Source organism: Lupinus angustifolius, chromosome LG20 (genome assembly GCF_001865875.1).
Source record: "Lupinus angustifolius cultivar Tanjil chromosome LG20, LupAngTanjil_v1.0, whole genome shotgun sequence".
In the NCBI taxonomy this organism is placed as follows: domain Eukaryota; kingdom Viridiplantae; phylum Streptophyta; class Magnoliopsida; order Fabales; family Fabaceae; genus Lupinus; species Lupinus angustifolius.
Genome location: NC_032028.1, coordinates 20,676,098 through 20,699,981, shown reverse-complemented (window position 1 = coordinate 20,699,981; position 23,884 = coordinate 20,676,098). Strand labels below are relative to the sequence as shown.

Sequence of the window (23,884 nt, the reverse complement as noted above, 5' to 3'; positions counted from 1 at the left end):
TTTGTATGACAGAAGATATAGTTCCCGATTCATTGTATATAAATGTACATTATCACTAGTGTTTAAATAACATACCTTTTTACATTATTATCCTTACAAAACTTAATATAAGAAATTTGTATATTATAGATATTATATACACTACATGATCCAGTTTATACCTCAAACTTCTGCTGAAGGTAGATCAAAAGATTTAACTGAATCTTTGATATGTTCATCTATTTGAGTTGCACTGTTTAGTGGTTGCTTGATTTCTTCATATATTTTAGAAGTAATAAGCCCTTTGTTGTGAGGATATAGCACATAATGTTGAAACATTAAAATAGAATCATAGAATATAGTTACCTGCAATGGTGTGTTAAACAAATTATAATTCATTTACATAATTTTGAGAAAGTACTTTTTTTTATTGTTAATATACAAGATACGATTATAAATGAATGTCTTAGGGAGAAAATTAGAGTAGTTCTTATTGTAGAAAATGTGGTAGAATCATGTCTTAGGTGATTTCATGTATACAGAGGAGACTAATATAAGTCCATATAAGGACTTCAGGATTAAAATGATTAAGAAAGACTTATAATTTGAGACCAAGAAAAGAGAGACCAAGAAAAATCATAGTTAAAATGATTAAGAAAGACTTAGAGATCATTTTTTTGTTGATAAAAAATGATTTTATAATAGAATATTATGGCGTCCTTCGATCCATTTAGCTGATACCACTTAATCGAATAAAAGCTTGGTTACTGTTATTGATGACTTTTCTATATACAACTTATGTGACAAACCTCTTCTAAAATTTCCAAACTTGAAGCAATTCTTCCATTCATTTATGGTATTTACCTTATGAGGCATGGTGCTTGAATAATTTAAAATATCATTTTCAATCATCATTGACTTTTCAGAAAAAGTAATCTAAATGACCGGTAGATGATGCACGGACTGTATATACATCTTTACACTGTCAGTGCATAGATTTAATACTAAATGCATGATTGAATTGGTGAAATAAGAACAAGACATTAATCATCTTAAAAGAAAGGTGCTAAGAATTAGGAATGGCAGAGAAATTCATACCAATGATATCATTACTTTTCCAATGTTTCCATAGAAGTTCATCCATGAGCCTAGAGATAGATTAAGGTGAAATTCATTATGAACATTATGTTAAAATTCATATTTAACATTAAGGATAAAATCTAATGGTATAGTCTAATTCACTGTTGATTGTAAAATATACAAACCTTGATCAATAGATTGCACAACCATTTGTGAATAATTGAAGATCCCTCCAGAAAAATCAAGGAGAATACTTCCAATGCTAAATCCATCAGTGCTCTTTCTCATGAAGTTCATCAATGCCTGCATTTCTTACTAGGTGAGGTCGGCTACATGTATCGAAGGACGCTTAATGCTCTATTATACATTATGTTCTTTGACAAAGTATTAAACTCTAAGTCTTTCTTTATTATTTACTCTATGGTTTTTCTTGGTTTCCTTCTTCTTCTAGGAATTTAACTACTTTCCATTTGATCTACCCTCCTTACGAGGCTTCTACAAGTCTCATCCACACATGTCCAATTCACATAAGGCACGACTCTACCATCTTTTCTACAATAGGAACTACTCTAACTTTTTCCCACGATACATTCAATTATAATCATATCTTATCGAGTATGCCCATTTCAAATAGAAATAATTTTGTTTGTCTATCATATAGAACATAATATGGAGGTTAAGACATTATGACCTGTGGAAAATATTTGATGATGGTCAAACATACTTGAATTGTACTGCAATATGATAGATTTCCACAACATTAGATGAAAATTTAATCATAGCATAGCTTATAATCCAACCATAGTATTAACAATTATATAAAAATAACAAAAGAAGAAACACATTCTATCCTACATTCTATTAAGAGGGAAAAAAAATTATACACTGAGAATGTATCAGTATTGTTATTGCATCATCATTATTCATGTTTAATCATTATTGACTCTTCAAAAAAAGTAATATAAATGAATAGTAAATGATATACTGTCTGTGTATAAATATTTCACTAAAAAAACAAACTTCATAGTTCTTCAAAACTTTAGGTTTTTAAAAAGAAACAGAATTAATGAAGAATGTGACAAAGAATGAACAAAATGTGATGATTTCCTTGTAAAAGAATTAATTTGGCTCTATGAAAAACTAAAACAAGATTAAGAGAGGAATATCAACCCAAAAAAAAGCAAAGGAAAAGAATGAATATTTTATATATCAATGCCTTTTAAAAAAAATATCTTTATCATAAGATCTTTATGCAAATAATCCATTAATCCTTCCATATAGATTAAAAGTAAAACAATTAGTGATAATAAGAAGGTAACTTGCTTGAAAATGGAGATTAACCAAAGCCATGAATGGGTTGGTAATGCTATGAAAAAACAAACTGCAGCACTGAGCAACACAAGTGCTACTATTGTTATAGCAAATTTGGAGAATTTCTGAGTCCCACACTGCAAAAACCATGAACAACAATCACAAGACATTAGTTATATTAGAATTATCAAAATGTTGGGAATGCTTGAAATATGTTATTGTATTAGTCTCACATTGTCTAGTATTGGAATAGAGTAGAGTAATCAATGTTATATATTGGACTCAGATCCCTTGTTATAATGTGCACCAGATATAAGCACCTAATAGAAACACTCAATGGGCAGTTGGGCTCATGGGTGTGCTAGGGTTTGTAATCATAATTCTCTAATAATATATTGGTAGCCGCTCAGCCCTCCCGGGGACGTAGGCACAATTGGCCGAACCCCGTTAACAAATTCTCTTGTTTCTTCTCTAATATTTATTCTATGCCTTTATTTGATTTTTTGTGGTCAACGCTGCGTAAGGATCGCTTCCGCTGCACCAACACAAAAGCTAAACAATAACTCAAAGCATCATGTGAAAGTACTTTACCTCATACATTGCAATTTGTGATAGTATAACTGAATTCATTATAACAGCATGAGTTGAGAAAGCAACATCATTAGCAGCCACAGGAATCATCTATAAACCATTAGATATTCATAGAATCGAGGGTCAGAATGAGGAGTAAGTTCGAAAAACTTACTGGTGATTAGAATTCAAAGAGAACAAACCTGTCCATAACCATACTTGTCAAAATACTGGTTCTGAATATCAGAGCTAAAGAAGAGGGAAACATTGTATATGAGATATGACCAAAGCTTCACCATGTTCAGAATCTCATAATCTAAGTTTAAGCCCACCACACTAAGTTTGTTGTATCACCAAACATACCAAAATTAATCACTTATGTTAAAAACAAAAAAACAATACATAAATGCATAAATACTACTATAGTATAGAGCATGAATATATATATATATATATGGTTACCTTTTTCTATGAAAATTCAAGATGATTTGAGGGTAGCCACATATGGCCCATGAAAGAAAAGCTAGCCAACCCAACACTTGATAAGTTACTTCTAATGGAAATGAATTCCATGAAGCCATTTCTGTATCTCTCTGATTTTGAAACAGTGCAAATAGTTAATGGGATTTCTTGAAACTTAGAACTTAGAAGTGTCCAATATCTAACCTTACTTCAAATGGTGGGTCCACATTCTATGTTCATTTTGTTACTTGTGATGTTTTCTTTCTTGGATGAACATCACCCATCACATCTTCTCTCCAACAATATTGTGTCACTTCATATATCATGAGCTGCGATTAATTAAAAAATAATTAAAAATTTAATTTTTAACTTAAATAAAAAAAATTCCAACTAGTAACAACTCATGACACGTGAAGTGGAACAGAAGATATACTCCCGAATATCACATGTCCCAACTTGATATCATCAATCTTGTCTAGCCTACTTATATCTAAACAAGTGGATTTAATGTATTTTTTTATAAAATAAAACTAACATGAGATGTTATTTTTTATTTGTTGACAAACACTGATTAGTCTTGGACTAAACTTTTCACTTTTTTGTCTTGTAAGATGAGTTTTCCATGCACATGATCTAAGAAACTTACTTGGTTCATTCTTGTGTGGTCAATTTAATAAAGCAAGCAATTATCATTGTTCTATATTATTTTTCAGCTTTGGTCCTTAGCACTATTGATTGACTATTAGGAACTCTATGAATAGAGTCACCATTATGGGAGAATGCATTTGTTCTCATCAAATTATTGAAAACAACTATGGTTTTTAATACAATTTTAGCTTCTATTTTTTCTAACTAGTTGGTTTTGGTCCTATGGAGTTGGTGATTTAATATTTTCAAAATACATAGAAATTAGTAATTACTTGGACCAAAATCAAAACCAGATGGGTAATAGTTCCATATGGGTTTTAAAGGGTAATAGTTCCAGATGGGTAATAGCTCCAATGAGCTTAATTAATAGTCCAATCCTTTTGGTCGCAGTTTGATCGAACAAGTAGTATCAGAGCCAATGGTTCGACTGGGACATGGTGGACTTAAGGGAGAGCGCATCAAAAAATGTGTGATACCTACACTTGAGGGGGAGATTGTTGGATTTATTAAAGCATGATATCTTATATTGTATATGATAGGAGGACTGAAAGCAGTGTTATATAACTCGGCTCGCACCGGCCAGTCCGATCGGTTCAACCGTGAACCGAACATCTAACCGGTCCGAGCATCTCATCTACCCGGTTTTGCATAAAATTGGGTTAATTCGATCAGTTTAAGCCTAAAACTAATGACTTAGGTGTCAAACCGGTTGGACCAACATAACAATCGTTGGAGGCTTCCGATCACAGTTTGGTCCAACATAACAATCGCAATTTAAAACATTTCTTGGAACTAAGAAGCCTTGGAATTGAGTTTCCAAGTTCAAATGTAACAAAAAGGTTTTTAGACTTCCATCTCTTGGGAAATTGTATGTAAAATAGTGTTTGATTTGGAAGTATAATCATTCTTCTCATAGGACTCAATTTTAATTTGATTAGGTTGTAGTTGTAGTTGTAGTTGGTGTGTGATTCTGAGAGTAAATGGTATGTCGAGGCAAGAGTGTTACATTGTTCCAAAATCTGAAAAGTTTGAATCTCATATTTCACCATTTTGTGAGTATTATCCAACAACCCCATCATTCAATTCACACTTTGAACCAACATGAACAAAATGTAACATCAACTTCCACCAAACTCATTCAACCCTCTCTCTTTTTCCACAACACCCTTCTTCTAATGTATGCCAAACTCGGTGACTTCAACTCTGCCCACAACTTGTTTGATGAAATGCCCCAACGAAATCTTGTTTCGTATAACTCTTTCATTTCTGGGTATTCACGATTTGGGTTTTATGAAAAGGCCTTGAACGCTTTTTGTCAGGCTAGAGTGGAAGGTTTTATGCTTGATGAGTATACCTATGCTGGGGTTTTGGGTGTTTGTGGTTGTATTTGTGATGTCAAGTTAGGGAAGGTGGTTCATGGTTTGGTTATTGTGAGCGGGTTGAATGGAATGGTTTTTGTGATTAATTCTCTTATTGACATGTACTCCAAATGTGGATGGATTGATCAGGCGAGGCTTTTGTTTGAGACTTCTACCGCGAATGTGGATGATGTTTCGTGGAATTCACTAATTGCTGGTTATGTTAGGTTAGGTGGTTATAATGACGTTTTTGAACTTGTTATGAGAATGCATTTGTCTGGCTTTATGTTTAGTACTTTTACTTTAGGAACTGTGCTTAAGGCGTGCTGCGTTCATAATATGAACTTTTTTGGGAAAATGCTTCATGGATACATGGTGAAACATGGTTTGGATTTGGATGTTGTTGCTGGGACTGCATTGCTTGATATGTATGCGAAGACCGGAAGTTTAACAGATGCAATTCAGATTTTCATGTGTTTTCCGTACCGAAATGATGTCATGTATAATGCCATGATTGCTAGATTCCTGCAAATGCAGACCATCTCTAGTGAACATGGGCAGGCAGCGCTTCATCTATTCTGCCAGATGCGAAGGCAAGGGTTGAAGTCCTCGAAATTTACATTCTCTAGCATACTTAAGGCCTGTATTGCTGTTGAAAATTTTGAGGTTGGCAAGCAAATTCATGCTCAAATTTTTAAGAACGATCTTCAGTCAAATGAGTTTATTGGAACTTCATTAGTAGACATGTACTCCTTTTTCGGTTCAATGGAAGATGGACTAAGGTGCTTTAACTCAACTCCTAAATTGGATGTCGTCACATGGACATCCATGATTGCAGGTTATGTTCAAAATGGGCAGCTTGAAAATGCTTTGTCTTTGTTTCATCAGCTTTTGGCATATGGAAGGAAACCAGATGAGTTCATTATATCAAGTGTGATGAGTGCTTGTGCAGAAATGGCTGCTGCAAGATCCGGAGAGCAGATCCAAAGTTATGCGTTAAAATCTGGAGTTGCGGATGTTACTATTGTTCAAAATTCACAGATTTGCATGTATGCAAAGTCTGGAGACTTAGATTCTGCTCAGCTGACATTTCAAGAGACGAAGAACCCAGACGTGGTATCCTGGTCTGTGATGATTTGTAGTTCCGCACAACATGGTTTTGCTAACGAAGCTCTGAGACTTTTTAAGTTGATGATTGCATCTGGAATTGAGCCCAACCATATCACATTTCTGGGGGTCCTTACTGCTTGTAGCCATGGAGGTCTCATTGAAGAAGGATTAAGATACTTTTATGTAATGAAGAATGATTATGGCATAGCAGCTAATGTAAAGCATAGTGCTTGCATTGTTGACCTCTTAGGGCGTGCAGGAAGGCTACAGGATGCCCAAAACTTTATTTTTGATTCAGGTTTTGAGGATGATCCGGTAATATGGCGTGCCTTGTTGGGTGCTTGCCGGGTTCATAAGGACACTGTGATGGGAAAGCATGTTGCTAAAAGAGTAATAGAACTTGAACCTCATGCAGCTGCATCTTATGTTCTTCTTTACAATATCTACGATGATGCAGGGAATGAGAAGCCTGCTTCAGAGGTTAGGAAGCTTATGCAAGATAGAGGAGTTAAAAAGGAACCTGGTATAAGTTGGATTGAGGTAGGAAATAAGGTTCATACATTTTTAGTGGATGATCATTCTCATGAAATGAGTCAGTTGATTTATTCACGGTTAGAAGAAATGTTGGTAAAAATAAATAAAATTAGCTTCAACAATGAGAAGCTTCTTTTGGACATCTCTGAAGCTCAACTTAGTGGCACCATAGGCATGAACCACCACAGTGAAAAGTTAGCTGTAACTTTTGGGATTATCTCTCTACCAAAATCAGCACCAGTGAGGGTGATGAAGAATTTGAGAGTATGCTCTGATTGCCATACAACAATGAAGCTCATCTCCAAGGTGGAGAGGAGAGAAATAATTCTTCGGGATACTTTTCGCTTCCATCATTTCAAAGAAGGTTTTTGTTCTTGTAAAGATTACTGGTAAAAAAACACCAGTTCCTCGAATGACATATTTTTGACAGGTAACCCTCTTGGTGTCATATGGAGGATTGGAGAGATGATACATGGCAGAATTTGATAAAAGAAAGGGCATTATCAAGCCCCTAAGCCAAACAGTCTCCTCTGTGTTAATTACACTATACGATAGTGTAGTGTTTCATCAAGTGGCTTTAATGTTCAACTTCCCTGTTGCAAGGACATGGAAAGAATAGTAGAAGGCCAGTCAGTATATTTCATTGATCCCTGAAACGTCCCTTAGCATTAACGATGGTTAGCATTCTTTAACTGTATGTATTACGTTTTTACTGGTCAAGTATTATTATGTTTGACAAATTCTTTCAAGTATATATTTCTTGAACCATTCTACCTTTCATAAGTTTTAGTTCATCTTTTATGAAGTTCATATATTTCTTCTCCTGTTTGTCGCTATAATTCTACCAATCTCTTCAGAAGTTATTCGCTTGGTCATGTAATGATGGAACTTTTGATCTTGAGGAAAGCATCTTAAGAACCTGACCAAGGTAATGAATTTTACAATTACTTATATAAGTTATGATTTTCTTGCCTTTGTTTCTTAAAGATGCATCTTATGTTTACTATCTAGTAGCTGACAGATATGGCAATAATTAACATAATTTGATAATGTTTGCACATGTGAAACTTATTAAAAAATACAGATTTGAAAATAGGGGATTGAAGAGGTTTAACCATGTAGTTGAATACTTGAATCAAAAACAACTCATTTCGGGTTAGTAAAGGACACAAGTGGTCAAACTCTATAGCAGACTAGAAGGTGGCATTGACATTCTGTTTTCATCAGCATGCTTGGTTAAATTATGAAGTTGTAAATTTTTATTCTGCCATGGTCATTCATTAGGATTGGTCCTGGGTAGTTGATTTCTCTAGTCAGTGGTCACATAGGCTATGCTTCTAGTCTCCTTGCTGAACATGAAGTCTTCAAGCAGGGATTGCAATTGGCTTTGAATGCTGGACTTTGGCTGGTTCATTGTGAGCCTGACTCTGTACAAGCTATTCATTTGGTTCTTGGTCGGGATAGCTTCGGCCATCATTCCGATTATCTCATTGCTGGGGCTAAACATTGGTTTAGCGACAGCAACGAGTCTGCGACCTCTACGTAATTTTTTATTTTTTATTTTTTTCTATCTTTTTTGTATTTTTATGGGCAGGGCATGCCTTTTTATGTTTCTATAAACGGGCATGTCCACACCCGCCTTATTTTAGTGGGCATTTGTGAGCCGGAACATGGTGGTCCGTTTTGCCCAAACTTGGTTTTCATAAAAGAGAAAATTGACTCAAACCACCATTGTTTAAGTCACACAGTTCTCCACTAAGTCATGATGGAGTTGCTGACATAGTATCAGAAAGTAAAATCACCATGTGAATGTGTGTATCAATCATTAAATCTTTGCATTATCTATCTTTTTTATTAGCAAAGGTTTGCATCTTCTATCAACGACAAACTTTCCATTTTAATAGCATAAAATAATAATATCAACATCAATATGGAGCCACAAACACTGTGCAATATGAAGCCAGATATCTGTATGAACTTTTATGAATGTCATATTTACACTAAAATACACATTCTACGTATCAGTTTTCAGAACATGTAAAAAGAAAGATTGCTTTAAAGTTTAAACTGAACTATCAGTTAAATATAATTGCATGAACCATTTTTTATGAATTTCGGTGTAACGATAAGACTGTTTGCCTTGTGACATGAAGGTTATGAGTTCAAATCCAGAAGACAATCTCTTAATGAAAGTAATATTATATACATATACCATTCTCGGACCGCATGCCCTTTCATATATACATTATATATATACTTCTATACTATTAATAAAGGGAAAACACAAAATAACCACCCATCATGGTGTAATTTGTGTTTTCCTATTTTGCCCTCAATATCTTTTTATTTCTACCAAAAAACCATATAATATTATTTTCTTATTTTATCCTTATTATCTTCTTATTTCAGCCATACATTTAGCGCAAAAAATTATATTTGAATTTATAAAATACAAACTATACATTACAAACGATAGGAAAATGTCAACACGTTAGTAATGATAAAAAGAAAAAATAAGTTACACAGATGAGTCAATATGTTGAAGTGCGTGGAAAAAAGTAACCTAAATCATTGCATATGCGTCATTTTCAAGTTTCAACTCATTCCCATTAGAAGAAGCACACTTTTGTACTAAACATGTTAGGATAAAATATAATATTAAATACACATAATATATAAGATTGATTTCTTATTTTTTTTATTTTTTTTTAGTCTTGTGCTTGCTTGTTGTTTTGCACTAGAGACACGGGTGTATTGTCTTTAGAATGACACATAACAACACTTGGCCATTAATGCTCCTTTAATTATAAGCAAATGGAGGCTGATTCATTGAAGGAGAATAACGTAGAGGACAAGAAACATCATAAAATTTAATGTGATGTCATGAATTAAAAGAAACAATGAGTAAAAGAAGAGTGGAATATTGAATGTTGTGAAGCTCGAACCGGACGTCAAACTGTAAGAGATCCTGTATCAGGATTAGTTAGTTTAAGTGGTTAAATCGTCCGGTCGAACTAGGTGATTTATTAATATATAATTATATATAAATGTAAAATTTTATATAATTAATAATTGTGTATAATTATATTGAAATAACATCTCCCAATATTTTTTAGGACCGGAGTAAAACAAAAGATTATAGTAGTGTTCCATTTTTTTTACTTTTAAGTAAATTGTCCCGCTTATTTCCCGGGTTATTCCAGTTTAACACGGTCGAACCGGAATTTTCTTGGTTCAAAGCAGTTCAACTCTCATTTGGTTAATACAACTAACTAGAGCCGTTTTCAAGTCCGGTCAGTGGTCAAACTGGTAATATCAGTATAAAAATTTATACACAATCACTATATCATTTATCATTCGTTTATATTACTTTTGAAGAGAGTTAATGATGATTAAACATCAATAATTGATGATGTAATAAATTTGTATATATATTTTTTCTTCCAAAAGAAACATGCTCAGACCAATGACACTTTTTTTAAAGGAGGCATAATCTAGAGCCTTTATGTTACAATAGTGTTTTCTGAACAACCCAATTTAGTATTTTTTTATAACAAATCAAATCATATCTATTTTTTTGTCTTTAATTTCTACGTGTATCTGAAAAAATTCACCTAAAATATTATTGATGATGATAACATAGAAGGAAAGAGGGTTTGCATGGGCACCACTTTAGCCACGTTCGATCTATCTTTCATTTTTCATACTTTTAGACTTGTTCAAAGTTTTATATTGAGTGTATCCCTAACTTTGGTATATGGGACTTTTCTTCTCCTTTTAATCCGATTATAATATAATAGCTATCCATATTAATAAAAAAAATGTAACTAATCCATACCTTTTGAATTTAGATTATTAGAAATATAATGGATAAAAGACTTTTCACTAATTTAGGTCCACAATAGCAATAAAAGAAAAGAGAATTATCTTTAAAAACTTTGAATTCAGATTTGGGTGGTGCTTAAAAAAAATCATGTATCCTAGCAAAATATGTTTTGGTCTAAAACTACTTTTATGTGGGACTAGTTTTATTTTAAAAATAAATACATTAAAAAGTAGTGACTTAGATATAAAGTGAATAAATTGGGTTTACAAGGAAAAAATCCTTTAGCTAATGCTGTAGATGAGCTTTTGTTAGCTTTTTGTAATCCCAACATTAGTCTTTTTTATTTTTTGTAAACATGACATAAAAGTTCTAAGTGGTACCGATTTATATATTATTATTTAAAAGAATAATAAGTCAAAACCTTTTCTTAAGGATTATCAAAAACAACAATTATCACCATATTGATGAAGTGAACAAATTAAAATAGTTCTTGCAAAGAATAAGGTATTTCTTTACTCTTTATTTTCTTCTCTTCTTTTTAACTGAAAACGTGACCTTCACTTTACTAATATTATAGACATATAATTAGTTATGCCCCACCACATATTGGAATTGTAACCTAGCATATCTCAAAAGGTCTGGGAAGAATTGCTAAAGTATACTAAATATGATTTTTCACTTTGTTTTGATTAGGGATGGAAATGGTGTAGAATAGATGCTAGTGGTGTTTTTCTTTACTTATACTCACATTATTTGTAGGTACCCGCACAAGTAACAGTATCTACGGATACTTAATATGATTTTAAGTTTAAATATATATTTATATATTTTGTAATAATTAATATATATATAAATAAGTATTGTCTGAATAATAAAATAAATTTTATGTATTATATTGAATTTATCATTATATTTCAATTACTAAAGTTCACTGTAAAATGATAATAATAATATAGATGAAAAAAGTAATATATATAAATTATTTATTATTAAAAATAAATTTATAAATATGCGAGTACCAACAAAATAAATATCATAATATATGTTCTTATCCATAAATTATTTTTATGAGTATCTATTACATATATTTTAACGGGTATCCACTGAGTACTTTTGTCATCCCTATTTTTTTTATGTGTGAAGACATGATAAATATAACAACACAAGATAAATGACTGATAAATTGCCTCATATTATTATTCAATGCTGATGCAGAAAATAAGGTCAATATATTTCACATTTATCATACATTATATGCAAAAAAAAATAGTACATAATTTAATACGTTAATATGAATAAATATTTATCATGTGTGTTAACATGTGGGGAGTTATGGGATGGAAAATAAAAAATAATGATATTCTCTTACATCATAAATAATTGATGCATGTCACGTATAAATCAAACATTAATAAAAAAAATATAATTTTATGACAAATAATATTTTTCTTATGTTGTAAGAAAAATATCATTTTTTTCTGAAACGAAAAATAGATCAACTTGGGAATGGAGTACTTTTAGTATGAAAATGTGATGGGAGTTTTAGTAAGAAGGTGTGGAGTTAGGATCATTTTTCATTAATAAAAAGCCAAATGCATCAAAAATTTGTGTAGATATGTAATATCTTTGTTCTATCATATACTCACAATGTTGAGATCTCTTTTAAACACTTCTTAATTTTGTTAATATAAGCAAAGTTATTAATGGGAGGGAGTATTGATAGAATATTGTGCAATTATTAGTTTGGAAAAATAAATAATAGATAATACAATAACAATATAAAAAAACTCTTAATCAGAACCTTTTTCTCATTCAAGGAATATGGTTTAGTATTTAGATTGAGTTAGATTTTTGTGTATTTCTTGTTCCCCTGAAAATATTTGTTGTTGGCAATTGGCATTGTGCTACACGCTTTATCCGCGCACAATTATTTTGCATCCATCTATTACCGCGTTATTATTGTAATCCATCAATTTCTGCTTTTTATATTTCAAACTTTAGAGAATAATGTATATCTTCGGATCAGTAAAAATATGACATGTATACTATTTTGTTTATTTTTAAAAATATTTTTATAGAAAATGATGAAACATGACACATGTTATGATTTCACTGACAGGAGAATATAACTTATCTTCTTATATCAGGAGATGCTTTATTCCCTTTACTTTAAGGCTTTTTAAATTATCAAAAGTTCTTTAGAATAAATAATTTTAAATTTTAACTTTTTATTGATTTAAATTAAATTATATTTTACTAATCATCAATGTATTAGTTTAATGATATAAAGTCCCGCTAGATTTCAAAATAACTGAAAAGTCAGTGTTCGATTCCTAGGAGGTAGTACCAAAATTTTATTGGTAAGAATTTATATTTTAAATTATTGAATTTCAATGCATATTTTGAATAATAATTCCAATTTTTTAATTATCCCAAACATAAATACTAATTAGGATACTAAAACAACAACAAAACCTTTTAGATGAATCAAACTAAAATTATGAACAGACAAGTGTTATTGTGGTGGCAAATAAATCAGGAGCCTTTCTCTGATATATATATATATATATTTTTCCTGTGAAAATTTGCATGTTTGACACTTGTATTATTGTTGCAACATAAAACAAGTACACTAGTCTCTACTTTAGTTAAATGGTTGTACCTTTTCTCAAATCAAAACAAGCCACACAAGGGGTGTTGGTTCAAGTGATACATGTTTGATTCCCCTTAAGCAAGAACCCGGTGAGAGTCTTGTGGATAGAAAAAATACTCGTTGGGAGAGTTAGCCCCACATACATGTGGATGTTCCCGGCTCGGACATGATTGCTTCCAGTACGAGAATAACAGTGGGAAACCAAAAAATAATCAAAACAAGCCACACTTCACAAGTCACCACAATTGACACTACATAAGTGCTTTGCTTTAAGCCCAAGCTGAGCACAAAAGAATAATATGTATCTACATTCAAGAATTTGATATCATATATGATATGATAATTTGGCTAGCATTAGTTATTCATTGTTCATAAAATAACTGCTCCATTCACCACTATTCCTCTTGTTTCATACTAACTATACTCAAAGTTTAATAAACACACAATCTTAGTGTACCCTTTTCCAAACTTGTTGTGAAAATGGAAGAAAATGGAGATTAAGAGTGACCCACCTATTGTGTTTCCAAGAAAAATTGTTTTTTAGCATCTGTTTATATGATTTCTAAGGTTTATGTTCTCTAAGTGAAGGTTAAAGTGGACAAAGTTTGAATCTTTTTAACTTGAGGGGATGATTGTGTGTGGGGTCAAAAGGATGATGAGATTGTAGAGATTGGTTTTCAGAAATCTGGGTGGGAGAGCAATGGAACCTCCTAAGGGATTTTGGGCTTCATTGTGGAGTTTTCTTTGCTTTCTGCCTTATTTTATTGGCCTTTTTATTCTAGGCCATGTCAAAGGTGAATTGTTCATGACTTTAGCTCCATTTTTCTGTAGTATTTTTGGTTGTTTGTGCTTTCTATTTTGATATGTTTTGATTGGGAGATACAAGTTGAACACAAGAATAGGAATTTCTTGATGAAACATCTATGATCTATGCATAAGTTAGCTTAAGTAGTCATTCTTTTTTCTATGAAATATATTAGGCTCACTTTTTCCTTAACAATGGTGGATTGGACATTGGTGTTTCACTCATGTGTTCCATGTTTGTTGGCAAATTACTCAACATAGTAAATCAATGACAATCTAACCTGTTTTAACTGATTTTCCATTTTTGTGTCTTATACATAAGTTTCGAAAACAATTAAAATTCGGGTTCTGTTTATGATGAATCTAGTAGAGACTCGTTTGTTAATAACAAATATAAAATTTGTCTAATCACAGCATTTGAAACTTGAGAATGAAAATGAATTGAATATCAAACAAGTTATAGTAGTTTAGTGGTGAGTTTGCATGAGGTCATAGGTTGAAACCTCATTGCATCCATTGTAATAGCTTCTCTACTTTTTGTACTTACTATACTCAAAGAAAATCAAGAGTTAAGTGAAGGTTTCTACCTGAAGAGTATAATTCCCAAGCTTATTCACCAATGCTCAAAATTCAATGTTACTTCAGGTGTCATTTTCTGCCCAATGATATGCTTAATATTGACAATCGGGAACTCGGCTATCATACTTGGTCTTTGGGCTGCACACTGTATTTGGACATATTACTGTGTTGTGAGGTGCTTTCCTTGATTTCCATCCTCTCAAGTGCTTGCTTCTTGATTGATTTGCAATCGTTTCCTCATATTGATTTCCGTAAATTACAGATCAAAACAACTAGGGCCTCTTCTGAAGGTTGTTACATGCATCTGTGTACTACCCGTGTTGTTGATTACATGGCCAGTGGTTGGCATTGTTGTAAGCATTGTAGGTGGAGCAGCTTATGGATTTCTTTCACCAATATTTGCTACCTTTGAAGCTGTAGTGGAAGGAAAAGAAAACAAAGTTTTCCACTGTTTTACGGTATGTTTTAGTTTTGAAGTTGTTTAGCAGCTTTTTGTTTCAGTTCTGCTGTTATTCAGTACATAAATTTCATACTGCATTCACAGGATGGTACATGGACCACTATTTTAAACACCTTCGATATGGTCACGGATGTAAGACATGTTTGTTTCGATTCTTATTTTTCGGCTATGGATGATCTGCGACAAGAGGGGCCTCCAAATGGAAATTTTTATGAGATCAGGTTTTATGTCATTATATTTCCCAAAAGTTAATTTAATGTCATGTTATTAGTATCTCTATAAAAAACACAGCTTAAAATTTTTTTTACACACATCCAAATGGTTTATTTTTGTTAGCCAAGTGGGTAGTACATACTATATAGTATCATGCACCGTTGCGGCCTGCATAATTTCATAAATTGTGACTACCAAATTGAAATGAATTAAGTCTCTCAAATATCAAGACGCAGAATGGTATCACGAAACACTTTTACTAGATAGCGTCTTCACGAAACACTTTTACTAGATAGCGTCTTCTGTATTTCAAATATCAAGACGCAGAATGGTATCACCTGTTGCGGCCTGCATGGCAAACATAATTATATCAAAGATGAGGTACTGAATGTTGGGATGCTAAGTGCTAACAAAGAGCATGTAAGATAAGGAGTTTTTCCTATGTTCTTTATTGTGCATTTTGTGTTTGAGTTGTATCTTTGGCCTATTATGCGATATTTAACCTGAGATTATCCAACTATACCTCTTCTTGGAAAGTCAAATAAGTGATCTTACCTGTTGATTTTGGGAATCCAAAAGCATAACAAAATTGTGACTTTAAAAAGGTCTTCTACACGTATAAATGATAATATCGCATATTTAATATTTCCCCGATTTGATGTTGTTGTTGTTGTTGTTGTTGATTTGATGCAGGCTGCTTTATCTTCCCGGGGCTGTTATAGCTGCTGTTCTTGGGATCGTAGTTGATATGCCAGTTGTGTCATTTGTTGCCATATGCAAAGGCCCTTACATGCTTTTTAAAGGCTGGAGTCGTTTAATTCATGACCTCGTAGGTCGAGAAGGCCCTTTCTTGGAGACAATATGTGTGCCATTCGCAGGCCTTGCTATCCTTCTGTGGCCACTGGCTGTTGTTGGGGCTGTTCTGGCATCCATGTTAGCTAGTACCTTACTTGGTGCCTATGCAGGTGTTGTTGCTTATCAGGTCAATCCTTAATATCCTTTTGTTATTATAGTCTATGATGCCGTGCTTAGGTAGACCGTTAGAGTTAGACGGATTTTATAATGAGTAAAAATATCGGCTTGTTTTGCTGATTCTATGCTTTTCTAGGCTGATTTCTATTCAAAAGACAGACCAGTTTAAATTGTCATAACATACGAGGTTAAAAAATAAGCTTTCGAAGTTTACGGTTTTCGGACAAACCTCAGCATTCAGTTCCAAGTTCATCATTAGCAATGCCACTTGTCGCTAATTAGTATTTAGATTATACATGCAAAAGGTGAATGCATGCCGAGGGCTTGATGTACAACTTTTCTGCATGGCAAGATGTTAGCCTTAAGGATTTGCTGCTTGAATTCTTGGTCATTTCAGTTATAAATTCATAATTGTTTGAGATATGACATAAATAGGATATGATATAAAAAAGTTAAAAGTGGTATTTTAAGTATAATCAAATTCCTTATATTACATAGTTTCTCTTAATCCTGATTAAAACCATATTTCAAGAATGCCCTCTAAATTATAGCTTGCACAAAAAGCAGTAACTCCTTGAGACTATGCTGATACTATCCATGCATGATTTTTACTTAGGCATAAATGTATTTCTTTGTGCTTTTAATAAATGCAGGAGACTTCTTTCTCGTCTGGCCTTCGGTACATCGTTGCAGCTTTGTCCATATATGATGAATACAGCAATGATATTCTCGACATGCGAGAAGGATCCTGCTTCCCGAGGTTTTATTCTTCTCAGCTTCCAAATACTATCATTGTTACTTACAGTTAAAATGGCTTCAACTTGTGTCCTTACATTGTGCAAAATTTGATGTTTGATAGGCCTCAATATCGAAAAAATGAAAAGCTGTCACGAACAACTTCCGATACAAATTCGCCTCCCAAAACTAAACCACAAAGGGTACCTTCTCGCACATTTTCACTGAAAGATAATATTGCTGAGTTGAAACCACTTGAGGTATTTTTCTAAATATTTTCGATCCAAATGATACACGACTCAAATATGACCATTTTCTCCTAGGTTGTTCATGTTTCGCATCAGGCTTAAGGGTCTGTACTAAATGAATATATTTTCTAACATGTGTAGCTGTTGGATGGCTTGTTCAAGGAATGTCATCATGCCGGAGAAGCATTGGTTTCTCAAGGACTAATAACACGCGAAGACATCGAAGAAGCCGAGTCTGGTAAAAGAAGTAAAGTCATTAGTATTGGTTTGCCAGCATATTGCCTTCTTCAGGCACTCTTGCGATCTGCAAAAGCAAATGCCAAGGGTTTATTGATAAGTATGTGAAGCATTTCGAGTTTTAGTTATCTTTTCCTTCCTCGCTCTCCCTTTTTATCTGTTTATAGTGTGATTAGGTAGCTTAAGTAAATGCCTACTAATAAGCTTTTTCTTTTTAAATAAGTTAAAAGTGCTCCTATGATAAGCTTATTAAAATAAGCTAAAATAAAAAGAGCTTATAGAAAGTTCATAAACTAGTTGCATAAGCTTTTATGGTAAGCTCAAAAAAGGTCTCTATTTCCATAAGTTGTTTCCTTTTACTTCTACTTTTTGTGATTATTTTCTTTTAATCATCCTAAAGGAATCATTTTGGTTACTTTGCAGGTGATGATACTGAACTAACTACCTCAAACAGACCAAAGGAGAAATTTTTCGAGTGGTTCCTTAATCCCCTTTTGATACTTAAAGAACAAATCAAAGCGAAAAATCTTACTGCATCAGAAGAGGACTATTTTTGCAAATTAGTTCTCTTGTATGGTGATTCGAAGCGGGTGAAAAATTCAACTATTGGCCCAGCTCCAGATTCTGACCTCAAACTCGGTGAGCTTGATGGATTCGCTAGAAGGTACATATCAGACTAAAACAAGTTAGCTTTTCTGTTGTTGATAACTTTTGTTCTGATTTCGAACTAAAATCATAGACGAACCATTAAGAAAGAATAAGGCATTATGAGATTATGAGATCATTTGATCCATATAGCCGATTCCACGTAATACAAGTCTAACTCATTCTGGCTTCATGTCTATTACACAGGATACAAGGGATCACCAAATATATCACAAGGTTTCCGACCTACAAACGACGCTTTGATGATCTCGTAAGATCATTATCTGATGAACTTGCTGACAAGCACGAAGCGTCATCAATAATCAGATCAAAGAGTGCTTTTGCTAGGATTATTAGTATGAAATCCTTCAAAGGCAGAAAAACTAATGGTTCAGGTCAAGAATCAGAACATGTAATAGATTTGGAAATTTCAGCATAAGAATATCATGTTACATATTTATACCCCAAAAAACAATGTATCATATGTATCATATCTTATGTATAGTCTTAAAACCATTTCCACTTTGTTTTTTCTTACTGTCCTTTTAGTATAAGGCATTAAAAGGGAGACCTGGTTCACAAGGCTGTGCACTTGGTGGGGTTCGGAGAGGGTGGATGTCTGCATTTTTATTCCCGCAAGCAGAGAAACAATCTTACTGTTGCACGAGACTCGCCATCGATTTATGGATATGCCATCAAAATCTAATCATAGTGTTGCCTAGAAACATTGTAATAATATTGATCTCCAAGTGTTTTGCATGATTTTAAAATGCAACAAAAGTATTATCTTTAATTTCAAACATACACTTAAATTGTTAAATATACATAATCTTATATCAATTTAGTTTTTATCCTTTGATTATATCTAGTTTTTTTTCCACGTTTATACTCTAATTCTCTTACCATCTCACAAATATGAATGACATGAATCTTATATAACATAAGTTCAGTTTTAAGCCATCATGGCCTATAATAAATGATTACAGTGATATTTTCAATTAACTTAAATTAATTGAGAAATTAGTTCAACTCAAATTAATAAGCAATAATTAACTATAACCACCCACTATCTCAATATCTCATCCAACTTTTGAAACACCAACTTCACCACTCTCTCTTATCAAAATCTATATAACAATAAAACAAACCAATTTCTCTACATTATGCCACTTTCATAAAAAACTCTCTTAACAATATGAGTTCTTCTTCTTCTTCCATGATCTTTCTACTTTTTCTTCTCTTGCCCATTTTTTCTTGTCTCCAACATTTCTCAATGGCTTCCTTTGATTTTCAAGTTGGTGGCACAAAAGGGTGGATTGTTCCACCTCCTAATGACACCAATATATACAATGATTGGGCTTCTAACAATAGGTTCCAACTTGGTGATACCATTTGTATGCACTACATCACTCTCTCTATTATCATGCATATATTCTATTATTTCTATAATTGAGAAAATGACTCATGCATTTTTTATTCTATCTTGAAAAAAATACCTTGATATTCATTCACAGTACTCAGTTTGATATATACAAATGTTGTAAGAAAAAACTATTTTTTTATATAATAAATTAAACTCTTTTTTTGGGACATGCATTACTATTCTAGTTTGATATATACAAATGTTCTCTAGAAATATTGTATAATTAATATTTTTCTCTGACATAGTAAAACTCATTTTTCAAGTTAACTTATTTTTGCATGTAATTTTATTCTTTATAGAAATATATAATAACTTGATATTCTGATAGGAACCATAAAGGTTTATTCATGATTATTTTACTTGTTTATGACAGATTATTGTGTCTCACACCTATTTTTAAAATAAACTTTTTGTATAGATTTAAACCATTAAATTTTATGAATGGTTAAGATGTAGAGTAAATTGTTTAAATCTTTTCTGGAGTAAGTGAATTCACTCTCATAAAAATTAAAAATCTGTCTAGAAATATTTTGATACAAACAACATTTCTCTAACACAATAAACAAAGTTACTACTTAGTGAGCTTATGAGATAAGACCGTATATATCTATCTTTCGTTAGACCGATTAAGTGAGAGTATCATGTGTTAGATCCGATTTTTTTATATAATAATAAACGAAGTTTTGTTCATGAGGAAATCATGAATGTGTTAACAAGTAATATATATATTTTTGTGTATGCAGATTTTAGTTACAAGAAGGACTCAGTGATGGAGGTGAGTGAGAGAGATTACAAGGAATGCAATGCAACTCACCCAACATTCTTTTCCAACATTGGCAACACTGTGTTCAAGTTGGAACACTCAAGAACATTCTACTTCATAAGTGGTGCATCAGGGCACTGTGAGAAGGGACAAAAAATGATTTTAAGGGTCATGGTTCAGGATGAACATGCTAAATCCTATGGGTACCATGATGCTATTACAACATATGGTGTCTTTGGAATGGTTTCTTTCACTTTGTTTTGGAATGTGTTGATTCCTTTGTAATTTGAGAACTTTTTAGGAAATTAAATGACTTTTTGTATAGTTATGTAGTAGAGTAATTTGGATCAATATTGCATGATCTATGTATGGTTTTTGTAAATGATATTTTGTTTTCAGCATTTATTTACTTCATTAGATCAATATCTTTTGACATGCACTACTTTGTATTTGTTTTCATTCGAGATTTCAAACAATATGAATGTAAATTGATAAGAACTATCACTATATCAATACTTTAACCGATATAATAATAATAATCACCACTTTCATACGTATATGGTAAACCTTTATTTATATATATATATAGTGGGTACTATTAATAATGTCATGTTGATATGAATTTGTTAAGTAAGATACATTATTGTTTATGTAAGCACTTGCTTTTATGGTTACAATTTAAAAAAAAAACATTAATGATAATTGCAAAACCTTAATTCTCATGTGTCATATCTTATCATCCAAAATTTAGTTAGAAGCAATGAGAATGAAGATAAGCAACCTTATTTTTTCTAGTAAAAGATAAATTACTAATGTAATGTCCTTTCAAGAAAGGTATTTGAAATTAAGTATATGGAATAATATATAAAGTGGCTTATTATATATAAAAAGAACTTATATCATCACATGATTTCGAGTTTCCATAAAGAAATATTTGTTGTGTACTTCTGCTTTGAATGTATTCAAGAATAGTTTAAAATTTGTGTACTAATAATGTAAAGCAGTGTACCATTCACTATTAATTTGTATTACTTTTATTTTAGAGTCAATAATAATTAATAAATCAATGGTAGATAATTGACTAACAATGTATAAAATTAAATCCATTCAAGAAACCCTTACTACAATCATAATGGACATGTGTCTTCTATCTACATATATCTAAAAGCCCACCTATGCTATCATATCTATTCAAATGTGATAAAATTCAGAATACAATAGTAATGATATAATAATAATAACAACAACAAACAAACAAAAATGCAGCATTAACGAGGGGTGTACCCTATATCACTATGATATTTAAATGATCAAGATTAAAAAAATATATGAATATAATTATCACATGACTAATAACAAACTTTTAATCCTAATCATCTATATGATATATTGTAAGACCTAGACTTATTGTTCTCAAAATTTTTATATGAGAATTGTTCTTAGAGTCACTATATATATATATGAGAAATAACTCAAGTGAAATAAGCTATCATATAAGAATTGAGAACAATAAATATGAGTCTTAAAACCAATTATGAATAGTTATAATTAAAAGTTAGATAATAGTCACATGATAGTCATATAATATGTAATTTTTAATCTTGTCCATTCAAATAAAATTTGATAGTTCATATTAAATATTATTATATAATAGTCACTATATATATATATGTGTGAAGATTTGAATATGTTATCAATCATGATCTTTTGAGTATGAATGTTAGTCCATAACCAATAATTCCAATACCCTTTTATCAAAAAAATGGAGGTAGCATGGAACTCTAATGTCCTAGAAGTGTCATACAAAGTGTTAGGATGGGTTGCTTTCTTTATTTGGTCAAGTAGTTTATACCCTCAACTTTTCTTGAACTTCTATAGGAAAAGGTATAATATTATTCCTTATTTTTCTCATCATTTTCACATCTATGTTCTATTCTGATTCTATCAAAATTAACTTTGATTTGTATAAATTAAAACTATAGTGTGGTTGGCTTGAATTTCAACTATCTATTGTTGAACAATACCAAACATACCTTGTACCTCATCTACAACACCACCTTGTATTTCACTCCTATTCTTCACTTTCAATATCATATCAAATTTGGCTTTCATCAGGTATTTATTTCAATTTATTCCTTTCATCCCTCACTCATCATTTTTTTTATTAATACTTCTTGCCTTACCATCATTGTTTTCCTTCCAAAAACTCTATGAATATATTTTTAGAGTAATTACTCATGTTTTTCGATCTTACCAGTTTGATCCTTTTGAAAAAACTCAAAAAGGTTCCCAAAAATTTTAAACGTCGGTCAAATTGGTCTTTTTGGAGTCAAATTAATTCCTACCTAATGTTTTAAAACAGACTAAAAATGACTAATTTAACTCATATTTGAAATGTTTGTAGATCATTTTAGTTTTCATATTTTGATATGTTAAAATGGTAAGGTCGAAAAAAATATGACAAATTGAAATAGATATTTACTCAGTTTTTTATATTAGAAACTATCTATTTAATAAATTAAATTAATAATTGTTGTGATAATTAATAAAAAAGAAACAACATAGAATGATGGTTGGAATATAATTTTGGATATTAAAGTATCGGCCTTTCCCATAAAATGTCATTTCACACTGATTCTTGCATTAATTAACAGATACATGACATTATGACATGACCAAAATAGAACTTCCAATACTATTTTTGATGATATCATTTTCAACTTATAAGTAAACAAATGATTTATTAACAAGTATTTCTTATTTACTTAAATGATTTTAGTAGAAAGAATTTCATTAATGAGTGACGTTTTTTTTTATAAATTATGTATAATTATTGGCATATTTAATGATATTTTCATATTTCTTAGTATGATAAAAATGTATTATATCATATAGTTACACATCAAAGCAAGTTTTACTCGATAAAAAATATATAGTAGTTTAAATACTGGTAGATAATGTTGACACTAATTTAGTCTTTAGTTTATAAAGAAGACACCGATCTTCTAAAATTCTTAACATCAATTCCCTTCTAAAGTAACATTAATTATTTTTAGATTGAAATGGGTAGATAATACATTTAACACTTAACATTTATATATACTACGATGTTAAAAGTGTATATAAATATTAAACAAATGGTGTATTATGTGATGTATTCATATTATGAGTTCCTTATTTTATACAATTTCTCTTCTAAATCTATCTTTATTTATTTATTTATTTATTTATTTATTTATTTATATATATATATATATATATATATATACCGTTT

The 23,884-nt window shown here is 31.5% G+C and overlaps 5 protein-coding genes across 8 annotated transcripts in view; 4 read left to right on the top strand and 1 right to left on the bottom strand.

Moving 5' to 3' along the window:
• LOC109335345 (cystinosin homolog) lies at nt 28-3,612 on the bottom strand. 2 transcript variants are annotated; one of them, XM_019571488.1, is made up of 8 exons: nt 3,403-3,610; nt 3,144-3,276; nt 2,962-3,051; nt 2,383-2,507; nt 1,751-1,793; nt 1,245-1,362; nt 1,078-1,127; nt 28-345 (listed from the first exon to the last, which is right to left on the bottom strand). In XM_019571488.1, the coding sequence occupies exons 1-8, from the start codon at nt 3,519-3,521 to the stop codon at nt 163-165; spliced, it is 861 nt and encodes a 286-aa protein (XP_019427033.1). In that variant the 5' UTR covers nt 3,522-3,610; the 3' UTR covers nt 28-162. The 2 variants fall into 2 exon arrangements, with proteins under 2 accessions (XP_019427033.1, XP_019427034.1); XM_019571489.1 differs by lacking the exon at nt 2,962-3,051 and having other exon boundaries at nt 3,403-3,612.
• On the top strand, nt 4,986-8,936 carry LOC109335162 (pentatricopeptide repeat-containing protein At3g13880-like). Its single transcript, XM_019571253.1, has one exon. The coding sequence runs from the start codon at nt 5,031-5,033 to the stop codon at nt 7,443-7,445; it is 2,415 nt and encodes an 804-aa protein (XP_019426798.1). The 5' UTR covers nt 4,986-5,030; the 3' UTR covers nt 7,446-8,936.
• LOC109336765 (uncharacterized membrane protein At3g27390-like) lies at nt 13,758-18,955 on the top strand. 3 transcript variants are annotated; one of them, XM_019573569.1, is made up of 10 exons: nt 13,758-14,325; nt 14,981-15,089; nt 15,177-15,372; nt 15,459-15,595; nt 16,281-16,569; nt 17,213-17,319; nt 17,419-17,554; nt 17,705-17,879; nt 18,203-18,443; nt 18,632-18,955. In XM_019573569.1, exons 1-10 carry the CDS (start codon nt 14,232-14,234, stop codon nt 18,861-18,863), a joined length of 1,716 nt encoding a protein of 571 aa, XP_019429114.1. In that variant the 5' UTR covers nt 13,758-14,231; the 3' UTR covers nt 18,864-18,955. The 3 variants fall into 3 exon arrangements, with proteins under 3 accessions (XP_019429114.1, XP_019429113.1, XP_019429112.1); XM_019573568.1 differs by having other exon boundaries at nt 17,684-17,867; XM_019573567.1 differs by having other exon boundaries at nt 13,759-14,325; nt 17,684-17,879.
• Nucleotides 19,620-20,923, top strand: LOC109335707 (mavicyanin-like). Its single transcript, XM_019571858.1, has 2 exons — nt 19,620-19,818; nt 20,591-20,923. The coding sequence occupies exons 1-2, from the start codon at nt 19,620-19,622 to the stop codon at nt 20,893-20,895; spliced, it is 504 nt and encodes a 167-aa protein (XP_019427403.1). The 3' UTR covers nt 20,896-20,923.
• Nucleotides 22,373-23,884, top strand: part of LOC109335135 (cystinosin homolog) — a 5,835-nt gene continuing 4,323 nt past the window's right edge. The window contains exons 1-2 of the mRNA XM_019571218.1: nt 22,373-22,494; nt 22,593-22,725. Of these exons, the coding sequence (XP_019426763.1) occupies nt 22,373-22,494; nt 22,593-22,725 (255 nt within the window). The remainder of the gene's footprint in view (nt 22,495-22,592; nt 22,726-23,884) is intronic.